Source organism: Marmota flaviventris, chromosome 9, assembly GCF_047511675.1.
Source record: "Marmota flaviventris isolate mMarFla1 chromosome 9, mMarFla1.hap1, whole genome shotgun sequence".
Lineage (NCBI taxonomy): Eukaryota > Metazoa > Chordata > Mammalia > Rodentia > Sciuridae > Marmota > Marmota flaviventris.
The window spans coordinates 105158343-105179007 of NC_092506.1; the positions used below are offsets into that span (position 1 = coordinate 105158343).

At 45.9% G+C, this 20665-nt stretch overlaps 1 protein-coding gene across 1 annotated transcript in view; it reads left to right on the plus strand.

Annotated features, from left to right (window-relative positions):
- The window catches only part of Grik4 (glutamate ionotropic receptor kainate type subunit 4), a 284402-nt gene that overhangs the window by 148456 nt on the left and 115281 nt on the right, over window positions 1–20665 (plus strand). Inside the window, exons 6-7 of the mRNA XM_027930584.3 lie at window positions 351–529; window positions 4645–4698. Of these exons, the coding sequence (XP_027786385.2) occupies window positions 351–529; window positions 4645–4698 (233 nt within the window). The remainder of the gene's footprint in view (window positions 1–350; window positions 530–4644; window positions 4699–20665) is intronic.

Genomic DNA, 20665 nt, shown 5'->3' on the forward strand with positions numbered 1-20665 from the left:
TGAAAACGTCCTAGAAGTGGGGAAAAGAGACCCTGGCTGGGTGGCCTCTGAACCCAGTTCTCAGCCCCTGGGCACACTGCTTAGAGGGAAGGGTTGGGGACTCTCACCCCACCTGACATTCCAAGCAGGCCATTCTCCAGGGAGCTGGGGACAATGGGAGCTTAGGACATTCTTTTTATTTTAGATGGGATAAGAGAGGCCAAGAAACCTGCTCACGTCATGATATAGCTCCTTAGCACTAGCCACAACCCTACTTCCTGCCCAAGTCACCGTGTGTCCTGTGTATGCCCAAGCATCTGTTGGGGCAGGTCTGCAGAGCCTCAGGGACTTCCTCCTCTCTCCCTCTCCAGGCCTTTTAAACCTAGAGAAGCTGCTCCGGCAATTCCTTATCTCCAAGGACACACTCTCGGTCCGGATGCTGGATGACACCAGGGACCCCACCCCGCTCCTCAAGGAGATCCGGGACGACAAGACAGCCACCATCATCATCCATGCCAATGCCTCCATGTCCCACACCATCCTCCTGAAGGTGGGAGCCGGGTTGGGTGGCTGGTGGGCATCCTTCTGTCTCCTCCCTCCAGCATCCCTGCTCCCTGGCTGTTCTTCAGCCCTGGGCTGGATTGAACCCTGACCAGCCTCTCTGTGCTCCTCTTTGAATGGATGGTTCCTAAAAGTTGAAAGGAGAAAACAGGGTGATGGGTGATGCCCTAAGAAATATCTAACAGCTGGTGAGGCGGGGCAGCAAGCTTCTAAAACACCAATGCTAGACCTGCCAGGGCCCAGGGGAGAGGTCGGGGTTCCTGGGGGGATCAGGAGTGGGGGTGGTGCACTTGGGGGACTCCAACAGAGACTGCTGGCCAGACAGCATAGAAACAGCTCCACATTTTGACAAGCAGGACCGTCACACCAGTGTGTGTTGCCCTGTCTTTAATCCTGACACCGCGTTCAACAGTTTACAAAGTGCTCCTGTGTAATTTCCCAGTGATGAGGCAGGTGTGTGGTGCTCATCCTATAGCTGAAGAAACAGAGGCTCTGAAGACGAGCAGATTTGTCTGCTGCCAGTCCTGGGAGGGGCAGAGCCAGACTGCTTGGTCTCCTGCCCGCAAGGCAGGAAGTTTCCCCGATGCTCCCCAAGACAGGGGGCAGCTACCTGGCCCTGAGTCAGAGCATACACCCCTGGGAACTAGAACGCATGAGGCAGGCCAGCCCAAGAAAGCGAGAACTCAGGTGGCTGAGGGCCATGGTGGACATGCTGGACACCATTGGGCAGCCGGGGAGTCAGCTGTCACCGGTTCCTGGGCTGGTGGTTGGGGTGGACATACTACCTCAGAGAGAGCCGCCTGCTTCTAGGCCGGCAGGCCATCTCTTCCCTGGCTCATCAGCAGCTCCCCCAACCTCTCAGGCATACTGGCCTCTTCTAATGCCATTTTAATTGCACATTTAAACACAACCTGCCATCTTCCACTGGGGGAGCCAGGCTCCTCGTTAACCTCTGCCAAGCTGTGAGGACCTGGTGGACACTCAGATGATTGTCTCTTCCTCTCCCTCCCTCCTTCGCTCTTGTCCTCCCCTCCATGGCTAGTTTTTGTCTGAGACTTAATAAGAGATTTGAATGAGTGTTCCCAGTACTGAGGGCTGTCCCTTCAGCCCGTTGCTATAGTAATTTTCCACAGCACCAAGTCACGTCTGTCCATGGTGTATACCCAACGCACACTCTCACACACAGACATGCTCTCCAACACATCATTTCTCTCTTTTCTTTATCTCTTTCTTCTCTCATGTCTGGACCTATCATCAATGAAGTCATTAAGGATGGAAGCTCTTCCCCAGGTCCCAGGAGATGAGAGACACAGGGTGAGGGGTCTTTCTCAGGGAAGGTAGGAGGTTCGCTTAGTAGTTCAGTGTCCTCCAGCCCCCATGTGGAGAGTGTGCCTGAACAGCCCTCAGGTGGGAGCCTTAGAGGGCAGACCCCTGCCCCCGAATGTTCTGTGGCTCTTAACATACGAAGTTGGGCTCCCCTATCCAATACTATATGACTAGTTCATTGTTGACATTTTGGAAAGTACAGAAAGCACATAGAAGAAAATACAAATCATTCATAATCCCATCCCTGGAGTTAACCATTCCTAAATTTTGATGTCTCTTCTTTCTGTTTCAGTCACATTCCCCGCCAGATTATTGCACAAACATTTTTTTCTGTAAATTGCTTTTTAAAAAACTTAATTATGAGCTATGTATTTTGCCCATGTTGTAAAATATATTTCTACCAATATTTTAATGGCTGTGCCATTTCCTATCATATAGATGTCTCGTAATTTATTTAACCATCCCCTTATTGTTGGAGAGATGGGTTGTTTCCAGTCTTTTGCTATAATAAATAGTTCTGGGTTGCACATCTTTGTACATAAATCTTGATGCAGTTCATGACTATTTCCTCTGTGTAAATTTCTAGAAGAGGAACACTGAATTAAGGTGTGCATGTTTTTAAGGACATTGAGATGATTTGCCAGATTGCCTGTTGGAAATCTGTTAACAGTTTACACTTATATCAGCAGCATGTAGGTATCTTATTGCACCTTGCCAATACTAGAAATTGTCATTACAAATGTTTTGTGGGTTGTCTTTTTGCTTTTGTTTTTAGGGTTTTTATTTGGTTGGGATTTTTAATTTTGCTTTTGTGGTCATGATTTCAAAGAAAATTCTGCCTGTAGTGACCTCATTAGCAAACAGCTCTACTGGTGCCTGTGGCCATCTTTCCTGATACCCCTTGACCTAAGCTTCTGTGTCTTTGCAGCCAAACTGATCAATGAGCAGTGAGTTTCAGGAAAGCCTCTTCTCTTTGTTCTATTGGACATCCTGCTGGTCCCAGGCAGGCCGGCCTGGCCTCCCTCTGCCCTGGGGTTCTGTGTTTCTCCCTCCAGGGGGCATCCATAGAGCCTTCGTGGGCCTAAAGGAAGATGGACTTGGTGTGGGAAATGGGGTGTGCAGAGTGCACACGTGGCCTCTGGGAGCCCCAGAGTGCGCCCGGGGGCCTGGCCTCAGCTCTTGGCTGTCTCTTGATATCAGGAGGATTTGCAGAGTAATCCCCTACTTTATTGAGCAGCTGTTCCAGCAACAAGCTCTATATTTACCCAGAAATCAGGTCTTAAAAACCAAGGATCTCTTGTCTTTTATCTCTAGGACAGCAGATTTCACAAAATGAATTTTAACCATCCGACCCCTTGTCGATCCCCACACAGCCCGTTCCTGCAAGCAGTGGGCTCAGGTGGGTCAGGTCCGGCCATCCTCTCCAAGGCAGAGAGGACATGTAGCTTTGCTTGGAGGGAGAAGGAACCTTACCATGAAAGCCTTGAGCTCCGCTGAGCCCCCAAGTGATCCTGCCCTTGTCACTAAGCCCTGCTGCACTTTAGCTTCCCATTGTGATATGGTGACATAATCCTTAGCCAGTTCCTCCAGGAGCCTGAGCAGGTTCCGGTAAGAATGCTCATAAAGTTTTTGGAGGTCCTTGAGAGATAAACACCACGTACAAGGAAAGTGCAATCATCCCTGGTCTTGTTTCTCCCCCATCCACCTCAACAGTCATGACAAGAACTGTCTCCCAGTGGCCCCGGGCTGTAGGATATATTATGAAAATCTAACCAACTGTCAGGAGGGATGAGGGCCCTGGAGAGAGCCAGGCTCATTATTTACCTGATCTACTTGTCAGTTTCTGTAGCACCTGTCACCCTCAAAGCCGGGCACACTGACAGAGAAGGTTGGCTAAGGGGTATTTCTGATGGGTACAGAGATCAGACAAAAGGGAGGCTGTTCTGAAGTTGCAGTTCCACTGTGAATGAGTCTGCCCGTGTGCTGTGATCAAGGGCAACTGGTTCCTTACTATTAATAAAGGACCAAAGTGGGCAGATGATTTGCTTGTTTCCTAGGTTATTATAGACTCAGAATACTCTTAATGAGTTTCACCTGCATTCTGATGGGGGTGAGGTTCATTCGCACAGTCTCTCTTACCTACGCCATGGCCCTAAAAGATTGGGTGTACAGTTCCATCCATAACATTGTCCTCAAAGGGGAGTAGAGTTTGGTTAAAAGCACTGAAATTAGGCTGCCTAGCTTAGTTTCATCTGTTCCATGTATGAGACTCTTGTATAAGTTATTTAGCTTGTTTTCCTTTTGGTTTCTTCTGTTATGAAATGAGGGTGGGGGAATATAATCATGCCTCCCCCCCCCCTATGATTGACCCCTATAGAATAGTTTATAGAGCCTGGTATCTAATGGGTAAATGTTAGCCATTGTTATCATTAATATTTGTGGAGAAAATCATTCTAGGCTATTTTATTATTTGCTTCACTTTATGTAAAGCCACTTTGGTCCCCACAGTATCCCCTTAAATCCATGGGGGTGTACACCAGCTACTGTGGGTGTCATGGTGGGGTCGGCGGATGGAGGCAGGGAGACCTTTAGAGGCCAGTGTTTCTGTGTTCCATCATCCAAGATTCAGGGTAACATAAGAACCTGTCAAGAGATCCCACTTTGCCTGGTGCTGCAGGGTGGTGGCCAGACAAAGGACAGATCCTTGGTGCCCTCTCTGCTCATTTGCTTCCAGTGAGTTTTGTTTTCTTCTCTAATCTCCTTCTCTTTACTTTGCAGGCAGCTGAACTAGGGATGGTGTCAGCCTATTACACATACATCTTCACTAATCTGGTAAGAAGTTTCCACAGCTCACCTTTTTGGTATAGAGAATTGTCAGTGGTCGGGGTTAGTGGGTCCTGATGGGACCTAGGAAATGGGGAGTAAGTGGAGAAATTAAGGCAGAGGAGCAGAAGTCAACTAGAGCCAAGGCATCTTGGAAACATGGGAGTCTGAGAGCCCAGTGGGATTCTCATTCTAATGATTCTTAGCCTCATAAAAATGGAAATTTGGGGACTTTAATGCCTCCATTTGAATGCCTCTAGCTACTTAGCACTGATACCTTGGGCTGTATCATGATGGATGGGCCTTGCTGGTAGGTCCGGTTACTGACCTGCAGTCCAGTCTCTACATCACCAGCTCCCCATGATAACTCAGAAGTACAACACCGGGGTGCAGAAAGTATACATGTCTTATAGTGGTTTAATTGGATGGACTTCTAGAAGCAATCTTAGCCAAATCCCCTTATTTTGCAGATGAGAAAGCTGAGATCTGTAGAAATTTTACTGAGTCAAGGTTTAAGTACTGGCTTTCCCAAATGCCTACCATGTGCCCTTCAACAAAACACTAAGCTTTGGTGTCTTTATCTACAAAATGGAAGTATGAACAGCAACATCATTGAGCTGTTATAATTTTGAAATCAGAGGATTTAAGGCAGATATCAATTAGTTGAAAGAGCCCTGCTAAGTTAGAGAGCAGAATTCAACCTCACAGCTTGGTATTTTCGACTTTAAAAAGAATAAGCTTACTGAGAAGCAAAGACTTTCTTGCTGAAAGTGTGCAAGAGGGTAATTTAGGAGATGGTGCAGTCTCCTTCCCTGGACATAGGGACTAGATCTCCCTGTGGTGATAGGAGCCGCCTACCTACGGAGACGGGCGTGGACTCTGAGATCCTTGTTCTTTCCTAGCTGTAGGTGTCCATGAGCAGCCCTTTCTTGGGCTTCTGTGGACTATTAACCTTGAAGCATACAACAGGCCTTTGCTCTCAGAGTTGAAAGAGATCTTAGAGGTTTGCCAGAGAGTCATTCCCCTTTGCTTGAACTCGAGTTTAAATGGCTGGTTCAACACCATCTCAAAACTGCCTGTGCTATGGTTGGAATTGCTGATCAAAGAAGACCACGCTTGTTATGTGTTCATGGCACAACGAACTTTCTCCAAGGAGCACACCTGTGTAAGCAGCTCTTGCATCCAGAAATAGAACCTCACTAGCACCCCGAGGCCCACTCTCACGCCCCCAAAACCGTAAAACAGCACGAAGGCCTTGTTTGCCACTTTTTAATTTTTTTCCTAACACTGCTGCTGTAAATCAGAGCATTAACATGTAAAAGGGGAGACAAGGATTAGGCTATTCCCAGAGCAATGCAAAAGCATTTGCTTCAAGTAAAGAGGCCTCTGGGGCGGCCTGGGCAAGTTGGCAGAAGAGTAAAGAGAGATTAAAGTACAGTTGGGTTCCATTTGGGGAGCCTGGGAGATGGAGAGGAGGAGGGACAAAAGGCAGGCCAGGGTCTGCAGCGCTGTGCCAGCCTGCCCAGGGCAGCTCTCTCCCGCCACCAAGCAGCTGCAGCAGAGGAGGAGAAAGGCTGCAGCCAGGAGTCACTGGGTCGCTTGGCAGGGGGAGGGAAGGAGGCCAGTGGTTTGGAGGGGAATCAGAAATCAGATGGCGCTGGGTACAGTGGCACACTCCTGTAATCCCAGTGGCTCCAGAGGCTGAGGCAGGAGTTCAAAGCCAGCCTCAGCAATGGCAAGGTGCAACTCAGTGAGGCCTTGTCTTTAAATAAAATACAAAAATGGGCTGGGATATGGTTCAGTAGTCAAGGTCCCCCTGAGTTCAATCCTGAGGAAGGAAGGAAGGGAGGGAGGGAGGGAGGGAGGGAGGAAGGAAGGAAGGAAGGAAGGAGATGGAGAAGCTCAACTTAGATTTTTAAGAAGATGTCATTCTACCTGCTCTGACATGGTGGGGAGAAGAAGCACTGGCCTGTGACATCAGGGGACTCAGGGTCATGTCCCCACTCTGTCCTGTTCTCTCTGAAAGAGTCAACTCTGCCCTCAGAGCCCCAGTTTTCACATTTTTAAAATGGGTATAACAACCTTACAAGGTTGTTGTGAGGATTAACTGGAATTCTGTAAGTAAAAACGCGCATAAATCATAAAGTACTATATGCTCTGAAGTGCTGTGTTTTTCAACATAGCACTATAATACTTTCAGTTTTCAAAGGACTTTCTTCCTTTTCAGGTGGGCGTGGAGCAGAGAAGCTCCGAGAGATGCCTCAGTCTGAGAGCTCTTTGAACTTGGAATTAACAGGAATTTCATAGTTTGTGAGTTTGCAAGGGAGAAAAACCAGAGAATTAATTATATGAGTGATGCTGGTTGAATAATAGTCAAGAAAATAGAAACAGAAGTATTGCATCAAATCAGTGAGAAAATATTCTAAAAGCTCCTCATTAGTGCCTTGGTTTTCTGGAAGCGTCAGGGTGATAGCAAGACTGAAACACTGTTTTGAGCTAGAGAAGGAGGCACTTTATAGAGGGCAATGAGTTCGTTATCTTTTGCATTTATTCAGCTCCATCCCCCAAACACAGATGCCACCTGGGCCTTGGTTTTTATTTATTTCTTCTCTGCATTCCTTAGGGATCCCCATCATGATCCATCTCTCTGAATTCTGCCACATTGATGCAGTGGGTTCTCAGAATAGTTTTTTTGAGAACTGGAAGAGGCATGGACCTCAGCTTTAGGTAGATTAGACTTAAAATTCTAGTTTGAATAGATGTTGGCCACGTGATCCTGTGTGAGTTATTTAACCTCTCTGAGTCTTTGTGACATCTTCTGTAAATGGGCACTAATAGTACCTTCTTTGAGAGATAATATACATGCAGCAATTGGTTCTCATATGAATTTAGTAAAGGGGGATTATTTTTTAAAGTCCTAGTTTTGCTTCTCATCAGCTAAAAGAAATGGAAGATACATATTTTGCATGTAATGGCCTGTAAAAATGACTCCTAAATTGCTGTTTTATTTATTTCCAGAGAATGAATAGATGTAGATAGTTTGGTTATTGTGCATGACTGAACCCACCATTGCAAGGCTTATTTGTGTCAGTAATTACTGAGTAATTGACCAAGTCCCCATACCTGAGTTCTCATGCAGGCATTAAGAGAGCTGATTGATTTAGGGCATCTGTAATGAATGCATTGGGTTGTCTTCTCTGGATTCCATCAGTTGATTAGCCATTACAAGAGTTGGAACAAAATGATCCATCATGAATCAGACTTGCAAACCGTCAATTCATTAGCCCCCACAGAAGAACTGTCTTTTCCTTTCTCAGGGTCTAGGCAGCAGGGAGAATAAGTGTGCCAGTCCTGGGCCTTGGTTGACAGAGGGGACAAATGTGACAAGAAGAACTGAGTCGGAGGGAGTTGAGGCTACTGGAGGGTTCCCAGTTCTCACTGCCGAGCTGGGGATAAGCTGGATGAACCCAGGGAAGAGCCAAGTCTGTGGGTCAGGAGAAATCCAGCTCAGTAGCACCGTGATGGTGGGGTATCAGACCAAGAGAGAGGTGCTTCCTCAGAGGGGGGAGAGAACCACATGCAGGAACAGATGCTGCCCAGAACAAAGGAGGTGACTGAAGTGTGAAGATGTTCAAGCCCCCAGTCATACGAACGGTGGACAGATGTCCAGGTCTTTTATTTGCATTATCTACTTCAAGGTGGGATTTGGGGGAGTTGGTGCTGGTGTGAAAGGTTTGATCAGTGAAGCAGCTTCCTGCCCCAGTTCCAGGTTCTAAATGGTCAGGACTCATTCTCAGCACAGCATGTCCCTGATTAGTAGGTGAGAATGGCAACTGGTTGAGGCCGGAGCCCAGGAGCAGAGGGTCAGCTTATGAGGTCCAAGTCACAGAACTTGAAAGGCAAATTGAAAGCCAGATGTGCTCTTGGCCAGAGGTCAGGCCTGTGGAGAGGAACTAGGAGGAAGCAAGGCCCGGCTGGCAGTCCAAAGTAAAAGGACAAGAGTTTAGGCCCAGGTGAGACCGGACCAAATAGGGAACCAAGCAAAGCAAGCAAATTACTGCTCAAAGTCACATGTGCAACCCTGAGAACTGGTTCCTGCCTCCATCCAGAGATCAATCAGCCCTTCCCTCCTTTCATCCCTCCCTGTCTCCCTCCTTCTCTCTCTCCTCAAAATTGTCATTTTAACCATTTCTCAGTTTACATTTCCATGGCATTAATACAACTATTACCACTATTTATTTCTTAAATATGTTTTTCTTTGTTTGTTTCTTTCTTTGGCACTAGGGATTGCACTCGGGGGTGCTTAACCACTGCGTCACACTCCCAGCTCTTTTTATTTTTTATTTTGAGACAGGGTCTCCCTAAGTTGCATAGAGCCTCACTATGTTGCTGGGGCTGGCTTTGAACTCCTGATCCTCCTACCTCAGTCTCCCAAGCTGCTGGAATTAGAGGCGTGTCCACCACTCCCGGCTACTTCTAGAATATTTTTTCCTCGACCTTAAGAAACTCTGTCTATTAAGAAATAGCTTTCCACACCCTCTTCTCTAGCCCCTGTCAAACTCTGTTTGTTTTTTTTCCCCCTTTTCTCTGGAGTTTGCCTATCCTGGGCCCCCTTTATAAGTGGAGTTATAGAGTATTTCTCCTTTTGTGTCTCATTTATTTCACTTATCATATTTTCTAGGTTCTTCTCTGTCATAGCATGTATCAAAATTTCATTCCACTTTAAAAAAAATTTTTTTTTAGTTGTTGATGGACCTTTATTTTATTCATTTATTTATATGCAGTGCCATGGATCGAACCCAGGGCCTCACACATGAGAGGCAAGAGCTCTACCACTGAGCCACAACCCCAGCCCTCATTCCATTTTTAAAAGGCATTTTTATTGTGATTAAAAAATATATATATAGCAAAATTTACTATTTTAACCAATATTTTTTTTTAGTATTCCTTTCAGTGACATGAAGTATGTTTACGTTTCTATGCGACCATCAACTCCATCCATCTCCAGAACAGCTTTTATCTTCCCAGACTGGAACTCTCTGTACCTATTAGACAGGTTCTCCCCAGTTCCTCCTCCTCCCGGCTGCTGGAAACCACCATTCCACTCTCTATCTCTATGAATTTGACCAGGCATTTCTTATAAATGGAATTATACATTATTTAGCCTCTTGTGTCTGCTCATTTTACTTACAATATTGTCTTTGAGGTTGATCCATGTGTCAAAATTTCCTGCCTTCTTAAAGCTGAATAAGATATCATGGTGTATATAGACCATACTCTTGTTTATTTATTAATCCATGGGTAGACACTGGGTTGCTTCCTCCTTTTGATTATTGCGAAGAATGCTGCTATGAACATAGATGTACAAATGTCTGTTCAAGTTCCTGCTTTAAACCCCTACAGGTATATGCCTAGGAGGGGAATGGCTGGATCACAGAGTCATAATATGTTTAATTTATTGAGTAACCAACAAACTGGTATCTAAAATGACTGCACCATTTTTCATTCCCACCAGAAATGTACAAGGTTTGGGTTTCACTGCAACTTTTTCAATACTTGCTACTTTTCATTTTTTAAATAATAGCCATCCCAAGGGGTGTGATATGGTCAGGTATGTTTCTTGTTTCTATTTGGAGTTTGCAAGAAGCAAGACCACCTGGCTGTGGTTGAGGGGGATGCTGTTAAGAAGCTCTGTGATGAGAGGAAGGAGCTGACGTATAAAACCCCAGTCCTTACAGTCATTCACAACTGGTGAAAATCGTTTAGGAGCTCAGGATTCTCGTGGCCCTGAGGTTCCTGGGCTTCAGTTTCCTCAGAGTTAAATTGGGAATAAAAATAACAATATCCATCTTTTTAAAACCTTGGTAAGAATTAAAAATTAATTATTGATAACACTGTTTGTGTCTGGCAGGTAATTCTAGCTGCTATGATTGATCCACCCCAAATCTCCAAGCTTCCCCACAATGGAGGTACAGACACCTCTCCATGTCTGTGAGGGACTGGTTCCAGAACCCCTCACAGATGACAACCTACGGATAGAAAATGCCATGGTATTTACTCCCCTGTAATTTAAATCATCTCCTAGATTATAATTCTTAATATAACATAAATGCAGCATACTCACTGCATCATTTAGAGAATAGTGACAAGAAAAAAGTCAGTACAGACCCAACTTTGGTGGCACACGCCTCTAATCCCAGCAACTCAGGAGACTGAGGCAGGAGGATCTCGAGTTCAAAGCTAATGTCAGCAGATTAGCGAGGTACTTAGCAACTCAGTGAGACCCTGTCTCTAAATAAAATGTAAAAAAGGGCTGGGGATGTGACTCAGTGGTCAGTCAAGCACCCCAGAGTTTAATCCCTGATACAAAAAAAAAAAACCCCTAAACCTAAACTGGGGTTGTAGTTCAGTAGTAGAGCGCTTGCCTAGAATGTGTGAGGCACTGGGTCTAATTCTCCGCACCACAAATTAATTAATTAATTAATTAAAGGTCCATTAACAACTCAAAAATATTTTTAAAATGTATTTATTCATTTATTTTAGTGCATTATGATGATGGAGCTCATTTTGACATGTTCATAAATGCATATAATGTACTTTTCTCCATTTCAATGCCAATTACAGCTCCCTTCTCTACCCTCTTTCTGATCCCCTCCCTCTGCCCTATTGGTCTTCCTTTTATTGATTGATTGATTGATTGATGCATTACAGTTACACATAAGATTGTAATGCATTGTGCTCTACTCCTGGTATAATTTGGTCAGCTGCACTCCCTGGTCCTTCCCCTGTTCCCTCCCCCTAAGTCTCCCATCTCTACTCTACCTTCTATTAAAAATAAATTCCCACTCTCATTCCTTTTTTTCTCCTTAGCTTCCACATCTGAGAGAAAACATTTAACCCTTGAATTTCCAAATCTGACTTATGTTCTCCATTTCCATCCATTTACCAGCAAAGGACTTAATTTCATTCTTTTCATGGCTGAGTAGAACTCCATTGTGTATATATTCCACATTTTCTTTATTCATTCATCTATTGATGAAAACCTAGGTTGGTTCCATAATTTGTCTATTATGGATTGTGCTGCTCTAAACATGGGTATTCATGTAACACTATAATAATGCTGACTTTAGTTCTTTTGGATAAATACCAAGGACTGGGATAGCTGGATCCTATGGTGGTTCTATTCCTAGTCTTTTGAGAAATCTCCTACTGCCTTCCAAAGTGTTTGTACTAATTTGCATTCCCACCAACAATAGATAAGTGTATCTCTTCCCCTACATGCTCACCAGCAATTATTGATATTTGTATTTTTGAAGATTGCCATTCTAACTGGGTGAGATGAAGTCTCAGTGTAGTTTTGGTCTGCATCTCCCTGATTGCTGAAGATGTTAAAGCTTTTTTCATATATTTGTTGGCCATTTGTATTTCTTCATTTGAGAAATGTCTCTTTTAGATCTTTTTGCCCATTTATTGAGTGTATTATTCTTTTTTTTTTCTTTTTGGTGTTAAGTTTTTGAGTTCTGATTTTCTCCCACTCTGTGGGCTCCCTCTTCACACTTTTGTTTCCTTTGCTGAACTGAAGGCTTTAAATGTAATGCAATTCCACCGATTGATTCTTGGTTTCTTTCTTTTTGTAGGGGGTACTAGGATTGAACTCAGGGGCGCTCGACCACTGAGCCACATCCCCAGCCCTTTTTTGTATTTTATTTAGAGACAGGGTCTCACTGAGTTGCTTAGCTCCTCGCCTTTGCTGAGGCTGGCTTTGAACTCGCCATCCTCCTGCGTCAGCCTCTGGAGCCACTGGGATTACAGGCCTGTGCCACCGCGCCTGGCTTGGTTTTATTTCTTGAGTTTTAGAAGTCTTATTAAGAAAGTCGGTCAGTGCCTGTGCCAAAGTGTTGAAGTGTGGCCCCTGTGTTTTCTTCTAGTAGTTTCACTGCTTCTGGTCTAATTCCTAGGTCTTTGATCCACTTTGAGTTGATTTTTGTGCAGGGTGAGAGGTAGGGATTTAGTTTCATTCTTCTACATATTAATATCCATTTTTTCTCCCAGGATAATTTGTTTAAAAGGCTGTCTTTTCTCCAATGGATGCTTTTGGCACCTTTGTTAAGGATTGGCTGACTATATTTATGTCAATTTATCTCTTTTTAGTTTCATATTTCCCCAAATATTTTCAATCTACAGTTGGTTGAATCCATGGGTGTGGAACCCACAGATAATGAGGACCAACTCACTATTTATTACTTTAACTGAAGTCCCAGAAATGTGTTCTTGATAACTGGGTAGACTTCCCTAAGGTCCTTCAGGGGCCCAGGCATCTTCTAGCTTGTACATGTGTCCTCTTAGAAACCAGGGGTGGGAAAAAACATGGAGGATCCCACACAGGAGGGTTTATGGATCAGGTCTGGAAGTGGTACATATTTCTCACAATTCTATTGGCTAGAACACATTATATGGTAACACCTACCTGCAAGGGCAACTGGGAAATGTAGTCTAGCTGTGTGCCCAGGGAAAAGAGGAAATGAGCTTGGTGATCGGGAAGCAATCTCTGTATGATGATCATCAGTCATCATCACACATCTTTTCCATGTATGCTAGAAAAGCAGTTGACATGGTAGGCCCTGGCTTGCCTGTTTAGAGGATCCTATGAATGGAGATTAGCACTTAGTTTAAAGGGTGTCAGCTCCCTTATAACCAAAAGAGTCTGTGCCCAGAGTGCTCTCTCTGGGTGGATGCACAGGACAGTTATAGATGCTCTGAGCTCCTTCTGCCCTGTAGTCTGGAAGGAAGCCTCTGTCCTCCAGTTGGCCTCTGGGTTTGTCTGGGGGAACCTTTGTTCCACAAGATTGATGGAAGTTTGAATAGAGAACAGGAAGAGTTAAGGGCCTTTGGTCACAGCCCTGTCTGCTACTGAGACAGCAAAGGCAGCTGATGTTTTCTGAAGAGGTGAAGAAGGAAGCGAGGAAGCTCGATTTGAGCTAATAAATCTGGAGGGATTACCTAGCGACTAATGAACCCAGGGAGAGTTGCAATCACTGCCTAATAGAAAAAGATAAAATCACCCTAATCTATTGTCAGAGAGTGCCGATGGGCTCTGTGCCGTAGGAGGGAGCTGTCTCCTTGACAGGGAGATGTGCAGAGATTTAAGGGTAAAGATCAACAGTCATGGGACATCAGTGAAAAGTGGGACATAACTGGGCCTTGGAAGCAGAAAACTTGGGATCCCGGGGGCCACTGTCTCCTTCTGACAGTACTAGCAGCATGGGGAGCTGCCTGCTGTTAACACCAGAACCCCAAGTTCCTGGCACACCCCCACACTGGAGAGCAGGCTGCCATTTGTGAGGTATATATAGAGATAGTGGCATCTCTGAGTTTTCTCTGGGGGAACTGAGAGGGAAGGTGCAGAGCGCACTGACTGTGCCCTATTGGAAGGCAGGGGAAAGGGTCACTCTATCAGGAGGCCTTGTCACGGGGACCAAAGCACTGGACTGGCAGTGAAGTCACTGTGGCTTAAAGGTCCAGCCCTGACACTAATGCTGGGTAACACAGTAATTGCAAGAGTTGATATTTATTGAACAACTTCTTTATGCGAGACTCCGTAATAAGTGCTTCATAGTTATTTTCTCATTTCAGCCTCATGCCAACTCTAGCAAAGGGCACCATTTATTCCCATTTTAGAGATGAGCAGGCTGGGGCTTTGAAGGCCTTCCTGTCTTGCTCAGGGTAGTGGATCCAGATCATGAACCAGGCAGATAGCTCTAACCATGCCATTCTACTGCCTTCAACTATGCAACCATTTCTCCTTGCTGGGCTTCAGTTCTTCATCTGCAAATTCTGAGGTTGCATTAGGTGATGTCTGTGGGTCTTTCCAACCCTGGACTTTTTTGTGTGGTTGGAATTCCTGCACTGGGAATGTTCCCTGGAGATTCGGGAGAATGACCCATTGAACTGGAGGGTCCACATGACCCACGGAAGCAGTTCCTGTTTATCAAACAGCTACTTATATTTACAAACTCAAGCCAGGTCCCAGCAAGCCCTGCAGCAATGTCCCCTAACTCCCCCTGCCACCCACGCCCCCACACTCAGTCTCAATTTTGTTTAGGCAGAATGGACATAAGCAGCCAATCTTCCTCCTCTGCATCCATTTTATTGTCAAGCAGACAAGAGCTTGTGTTTATTTTTCCAAGGGTTTATCACAGATTAGTCATAAGTAATTGAAATTGCTAAAATTATTACAGAAAGGGGAGCTGGGGCAGCAGAGGAAGAAGCAGCAATTGATTCCAGGAGAAAGTGAGGATGCTACAGCCCCACTCTCCTTCTCCCTTCCAGCCCTACCCACATTTCAGGTCTTATTTAAATGTCATTTTTTCCCAGGGATGTCTCCTCTGACTCCCAGCTAGATTGAGTCTGCTGCCATACACTCCCATAGTAACCTGTGTTCTGTATTTTGTGGCATTCAGCTCCTCTGGGAATTCTTTCATCTTTATCTCCCTTCTCCATACTCTGAGTTTCCTAAAGGCAGGACCAAGTCTGTCTTGTAATCTAGTAGCCTATAGAAGCATAATAGGTACTCAATAAATATTGATTGAATGAATGAATGAATGGAGCATTTCATCACATTGTAAGTATGTGGCAGGGGGCACAGGTGGCTGATCAGGTGAGATAGCTCATCTCCTTGCATCCAACAGACATTCAGCTTACCCTGATGAAACCTCTAACACAAAGTAGCCCACACAGTAACTGGTAGCGACTCAGTCTGGGAAGGCCCTCCTCCCATTCTTTCCTGGACAGATCTGAAAGAGTTTACAGGACCATGCAGGTGGTTTATTTCAGGATCTGAGAGCCAGGGATTGGGGACTCTGCTTAATGCAGGTAATGTCAAAACCTGAGACCCAGTGTTGACACCAAGAATGACCACTGAGGCGGAAAGGGGAAGAAGAATGCAAGGGCAGTCAAGCTGATCACGCTGAGTGGCCTCTCTGACACCAGGAGCTGCTTCCTTTGCTGTCCATCATGCCTGCCCTGGTCAGCCTTGGTCAAGTGGCCCCCTTAAGACCAGAACCTGGCACCAGACTCATGGAGTCAGATCCCAAGGGTTTTTGAAACAAAACCTCTCCTTCAGGTTTTCAGATCATTATGAAATCAATTGGTCCCCTGTCCCCAAAGCTGGGCACATGAGGTCAGTTGATCTCATCCCTGTGCTGTGCTGACCCTTAGGATATTGTTTATGGAGGCAGCCAGGGCATCAGATCAGAGAGGACCCTCTATACATAGATGTGCATGTGGCAAGTCACTTAAACTCTTTTGGTAACATGGAGAAAATAACGCTTATCTCTTCACATCATTTTGTGAAGAACATGGGAAGTTTCTAATCCTCAGTGGATTGCGAGTAAATATTTCCCTACCTTCTCTGTTTTCAACTTCCCTGTTGAGTCTTTCCATCCTTAGGCCTGGTTTCTAGTTACTGACTCTATCTAGCTTTCAAAGCTCCAAAGCTGTTATCAGAAACATTCCAAAATTGGCCTCTCAACCAGTTGGACCCATAGTTCCTGGGATGCCATGTTGTTCACTCTTTCACTGAAAGTGTAACACACACATTTCTACATCCCTATGCACACACACACACACACACACACACAGAGCCAGAAGCTACCATCCATCTCTGGCAACTTTCTAGTGCCAGAGAAATTGATTCTAAAGTGTAGTTTATTGTAAAATTATTAAGAGTATCCACATATTTCAGCTTTATTGAGCCTTTTAGGAGAGCCACTCTGCATACTACAGTACGCTTTGGTGAATAAATATGTTTTTAGTGCAACTAGGAACAGAGTAATGAAGTGAACACTCCCCATGTGTCTATGTGAGCTGCCAAAGTCCCACCCCCACCAAATGTGAACCGAGAGGTGGCAGGGCTGGCAGGGACAAATGTCTCTCGGGCATACGTGAGCACAATGGCATCCTAAGGAGAAACTCTGACTCTAAGACGGTGCTATCTGAAGCTGCTAACCCCCAGTGTGTTCTCTAAGCTAAGTTGTTGGAAAATGTGGGAGTGTTCAAAAATGACAGGAGAATCCAAAAGGGGTTCACAGGCTTTGACTGAGTTTTATTGCTTTGCATTTGCATTTGAGGAAATGGTGGCTAACAGCTTGAAGCCCCCTGGCCCAAGTGATAGGATTACAAAATGATGAGCCAGCCATGATTAAACAACTTTCCTATGGAAAATGCTGAAATCAACTACACTTACTCAGCAAATGCCTATTAAGTGCCTGCTGTGTGGTGGGGAACTCAAGGACCAGTCTGATGTGGTCCAGCAGGATGTGTCTCCATGGAGCCTCCGTCAAGCAACACAGGTGTGGGGGCCCAGAGGCAGGAGCATTAGGTGCTCCTCCGGGAGCTTGGATAGCGAGTTACAGATACAGCTGCTTATTTCTTTATTTAGTGGTCCTGGGGATTGAACCCAGGGTCTTGTGCATGCCAGGCAAGTGCTCTACCACTGAGATTCATCCCTAGCTTTTTTTTTTTTTTTTTTTTTAATTTTGAGACAGCATCTCCCTAAGTTGCCCGGCTGACCACTAGCTTGCAATCCTCCTGCCTCAGCCTCCTGAATAGCTGGGATTATAGGTGTGCACCACCTCGCCTAGCTCACACACCACTTCTTGATGGAAAGACAGGTTTGAAATGAGAATGGGAGAGTGACAGTGGACACAGTAAGCTAGGTACCTGTGGTGGGGTGACCAAGATGTGTGATGGAGAGGGGTGGCCAGAGCCAGCAAAGGGAGGTTCTGCTCAGATGGTAGCCTAACACTGGAGTTGGCATCAGTAGAGATCTCGTCTTGGCCATCTCCCTGCGTGTGACCTTGGATAGCCCTTTAACCTCCGAGAATAAGCTAGAGGATCTTCAAAGACCTTTCAGTTCTGAAATCCAGTTGAGTCTGTGGATAACTGTCTGGGTGAATTTTCCTGCTCAGCCTGAGTTCCACTGAAGCAGGTGACTTTCCTGTCATGGAGTTTGTGTCTTTGTCTGGCTTGTTCATCCCTTCCTTGCCCTTAGCTGTCCCTGGGGAGTGAGTGCCCTGGTCTTGGAAGCTGTCTTGATCTCTCACTCTCTTTTGCCCGGGAATAACTGCCTGGTTCCATATCTCGATTCACTCTTCACAGCCCTGATGAATGACAGGCCTCTCCGATCTGAAAATACAATCCATGCCAAGGTGTTAATGGCTGGTGACAGCATTGAATTTTTCTGAATCATTGAAAGCATCTAACTAAATCTGAAGCGAAGAATTGAAGGGCCTGAACTTTCTCAGAGAGTCAAAAGGTCTCCTCACGTTCACACATTCACAGGATCGACATTAATTGAGCACCTACTGTGCTGTGTGTTGGGGAGTCAAACTGCAGGAGAAGAACCCAAATAGATTATTGTAAATGTATGGGTTCGATAAAATGATGAGGATTCATAGCACAGGTCTTATGGGGCCACCAAGGAAGGGCCTCTGGGCTAGCTTGGCAGGCTCTTAGACTTCCTGGGGATGCCTCACCCAGTGGGCCTGAAAGAGTCAATAGTAGTTAACCAGGTGGAGGATGGGGAGAGGCAGAGATTCTAAGATGAGGATGCACACAGCTGTCACCTCACCCACCCGGGCAACATCTGCATTCTAATCAAGGCTTTAATAGAGTGGGAAATTGTGGTGCTGGTGAGGAAGGTATTTGGGATGTAGGAAGAACCTTTTAGAGCCTTCATACAGGTAGCTAACTTTCCTGTCCTGTGTAAGGCAGGAAAAGAGGAAAACTGAGTCCTAAGTGGCCCTTGGTGGTACTTGTCACAAATGCCTGTTTCAGACCAGTTGTCACAAATCCCAGGCCCAGGGATAACCACTTAGACAGCTATCAACAATCGTGCCCAGCCAAGGCGATGAGAACCACTGGCCTAGAAGGGAACATAAGCTCTCGGTGCCTTGGGAAAGAGCAGGGAGATTTGCTCATCCCAAAGGTGAAATGGCCCTGCTTCTCTCATGGCACCGACCACTCATTAGTGTCTGACAGGGAAACTCCATTCTGCCAACCCAGGAGTCTGTCCTGTCCCTGACCATGATGGGGCCTTCTAATCCTGAGACCTGAGGACACAGGGACTCCTTCCTGGATGAGGAATGCTGTGTAGCAGCCTTGAGAGAAGCAGAGGATGCGGGATGCGGGCACGGCACAGCCCAGCTCTAAGGTGCCAGGTGGGGTGGATTCACTTCAGTTGCAGCCCTGAGCTACCCTGGGCCAACCCTCTGTCCACCTTTCTTATTGCCAACATTTACAGATGGCCACTATTTCCTCAGAACCGCTGAAGTGTTCCCTCCCCTTGCTCCGATAGTACCTGGTGCAGGGCGCAGGATCAGGGGACATTTGGATGGAGTCATTGCCTTATTTGAATGGCAGGAGTATGGCTGCTCAGAAAGTCCTATAGGGACAGGAAAAGGTCTTAGAGATGAGACCCTTCTCTTGGCAAACCCAGGTGACCAAAAGAAGCACCCCAAACTGCATGTGAGTCTCCCCAAGAACTGCCCTTTTTGAGATATTCTGTTTGGTCCTTCAATCTGTTCTCTTCATTGCAAGAGTGAGTGTTAATGGGGACTGGCGAATCAGAATGTCCCAGGCAGGAGATGAGGCACTGTTGTCCGAGATCCTGAGGAAGAACCAGGGCCAGGGCTGTGGAACCACTGGAAATAGAAATGATCCAGTTAGGCCCCATCCTGGAGCTTGGGTGGGGGAGCAGGAGCCAGCACATGGGCCTCTGGGGGATCTCTGGTTACCCAAGATAAGGCAGGAGTTCCCAAAGCCACCTGACACCTAAGCCCATGGGGCAGGGGCGTGAGGAGAGAATGAGTATTGCAGGAAAATCAAGGGAAGCTGAAAAGCCTTCGCTGGAGGAGACCTGTGTGAGGTGAAGAAACCCTTCCTTACATGGGAGGAGGCAATTATCAGAAAACCTTTCTGCTGATATTTGACAAATAGCATGACACCGAAGATAAGTCCCAGGGGGATCCCAGAACCAAATTGTGTTTCATTCATTGAATCAAAATTGAAACTCTCTCCTTTTATCAGCTCCCGTCTTCCCCCACCCCCACCATCCATCTCTCTCTCTCTCTCTCTCTCACACACACACACACACACACACAGTTTCTTTTGTGCCTGTGTGTGTTGGTGACTGGCTGTGCATAGGAAATAAATCAAATTGAAATAAGATCCAGGCTCTGTGAACTGCTCTGCTTCAGTATCTCTGGAAACATAATGGAAATGTCCCCTCTGACTGCCCAGGACACTGTCTAGTAAAGCTTGTGGAAAGGGAGACTGCCTTGCTTCTGTCACAGAGTTGTTAAAAATTCAAAAGTCCCGTTCATTCAGTAAGAGAAACCTTGGCCTTCCCTTCTGTCTATGGATCCAGAAATTTCCAGTTGCCCGCAATCAAGAGAATCTTAATAAAAATCTACCCATTTCCACAAGCTGGAATGGTGACACTAGTTGCCCTTGGCTCTGAATGTAGCAATGTGCCAGATGCCATAACAAGCATTCATATTCAAGATATTTAATCCTCAGCCTTGCCGAGTGGGTGCTGCAGTTTTACAGAGCAGCAAAGTGAGGCTCAGAGAAGTTGAGAGCCTTGTTTAAGGTTTTCCAACCACATGGTGGATGTGAGGAATTGCCTTCTCTCAGCCCCCATCTTCCTCCTTCAGACTGATCTTTATGGCTTTTCTGGGCTGTATCACTTTTCTATTGCTGTGCTCCTGTAAGTTTCCACAAAGTTAGCAGCTTCAAACAGGATCATTTATCAGCTCCCAGTTCTGTCGGTCACAAGTCTGGATCTGTGTGACAGGCTCTGCTCAGGCTGAAATCAAGGTGCTCACCAGCCACCGTGTCATCTGGCGAGTAGGGTCCTCTTCTGAGCTCCCTTCCTGTCATTAGCAGAACTCACTTCCTTGTGGCCCTTGGACTG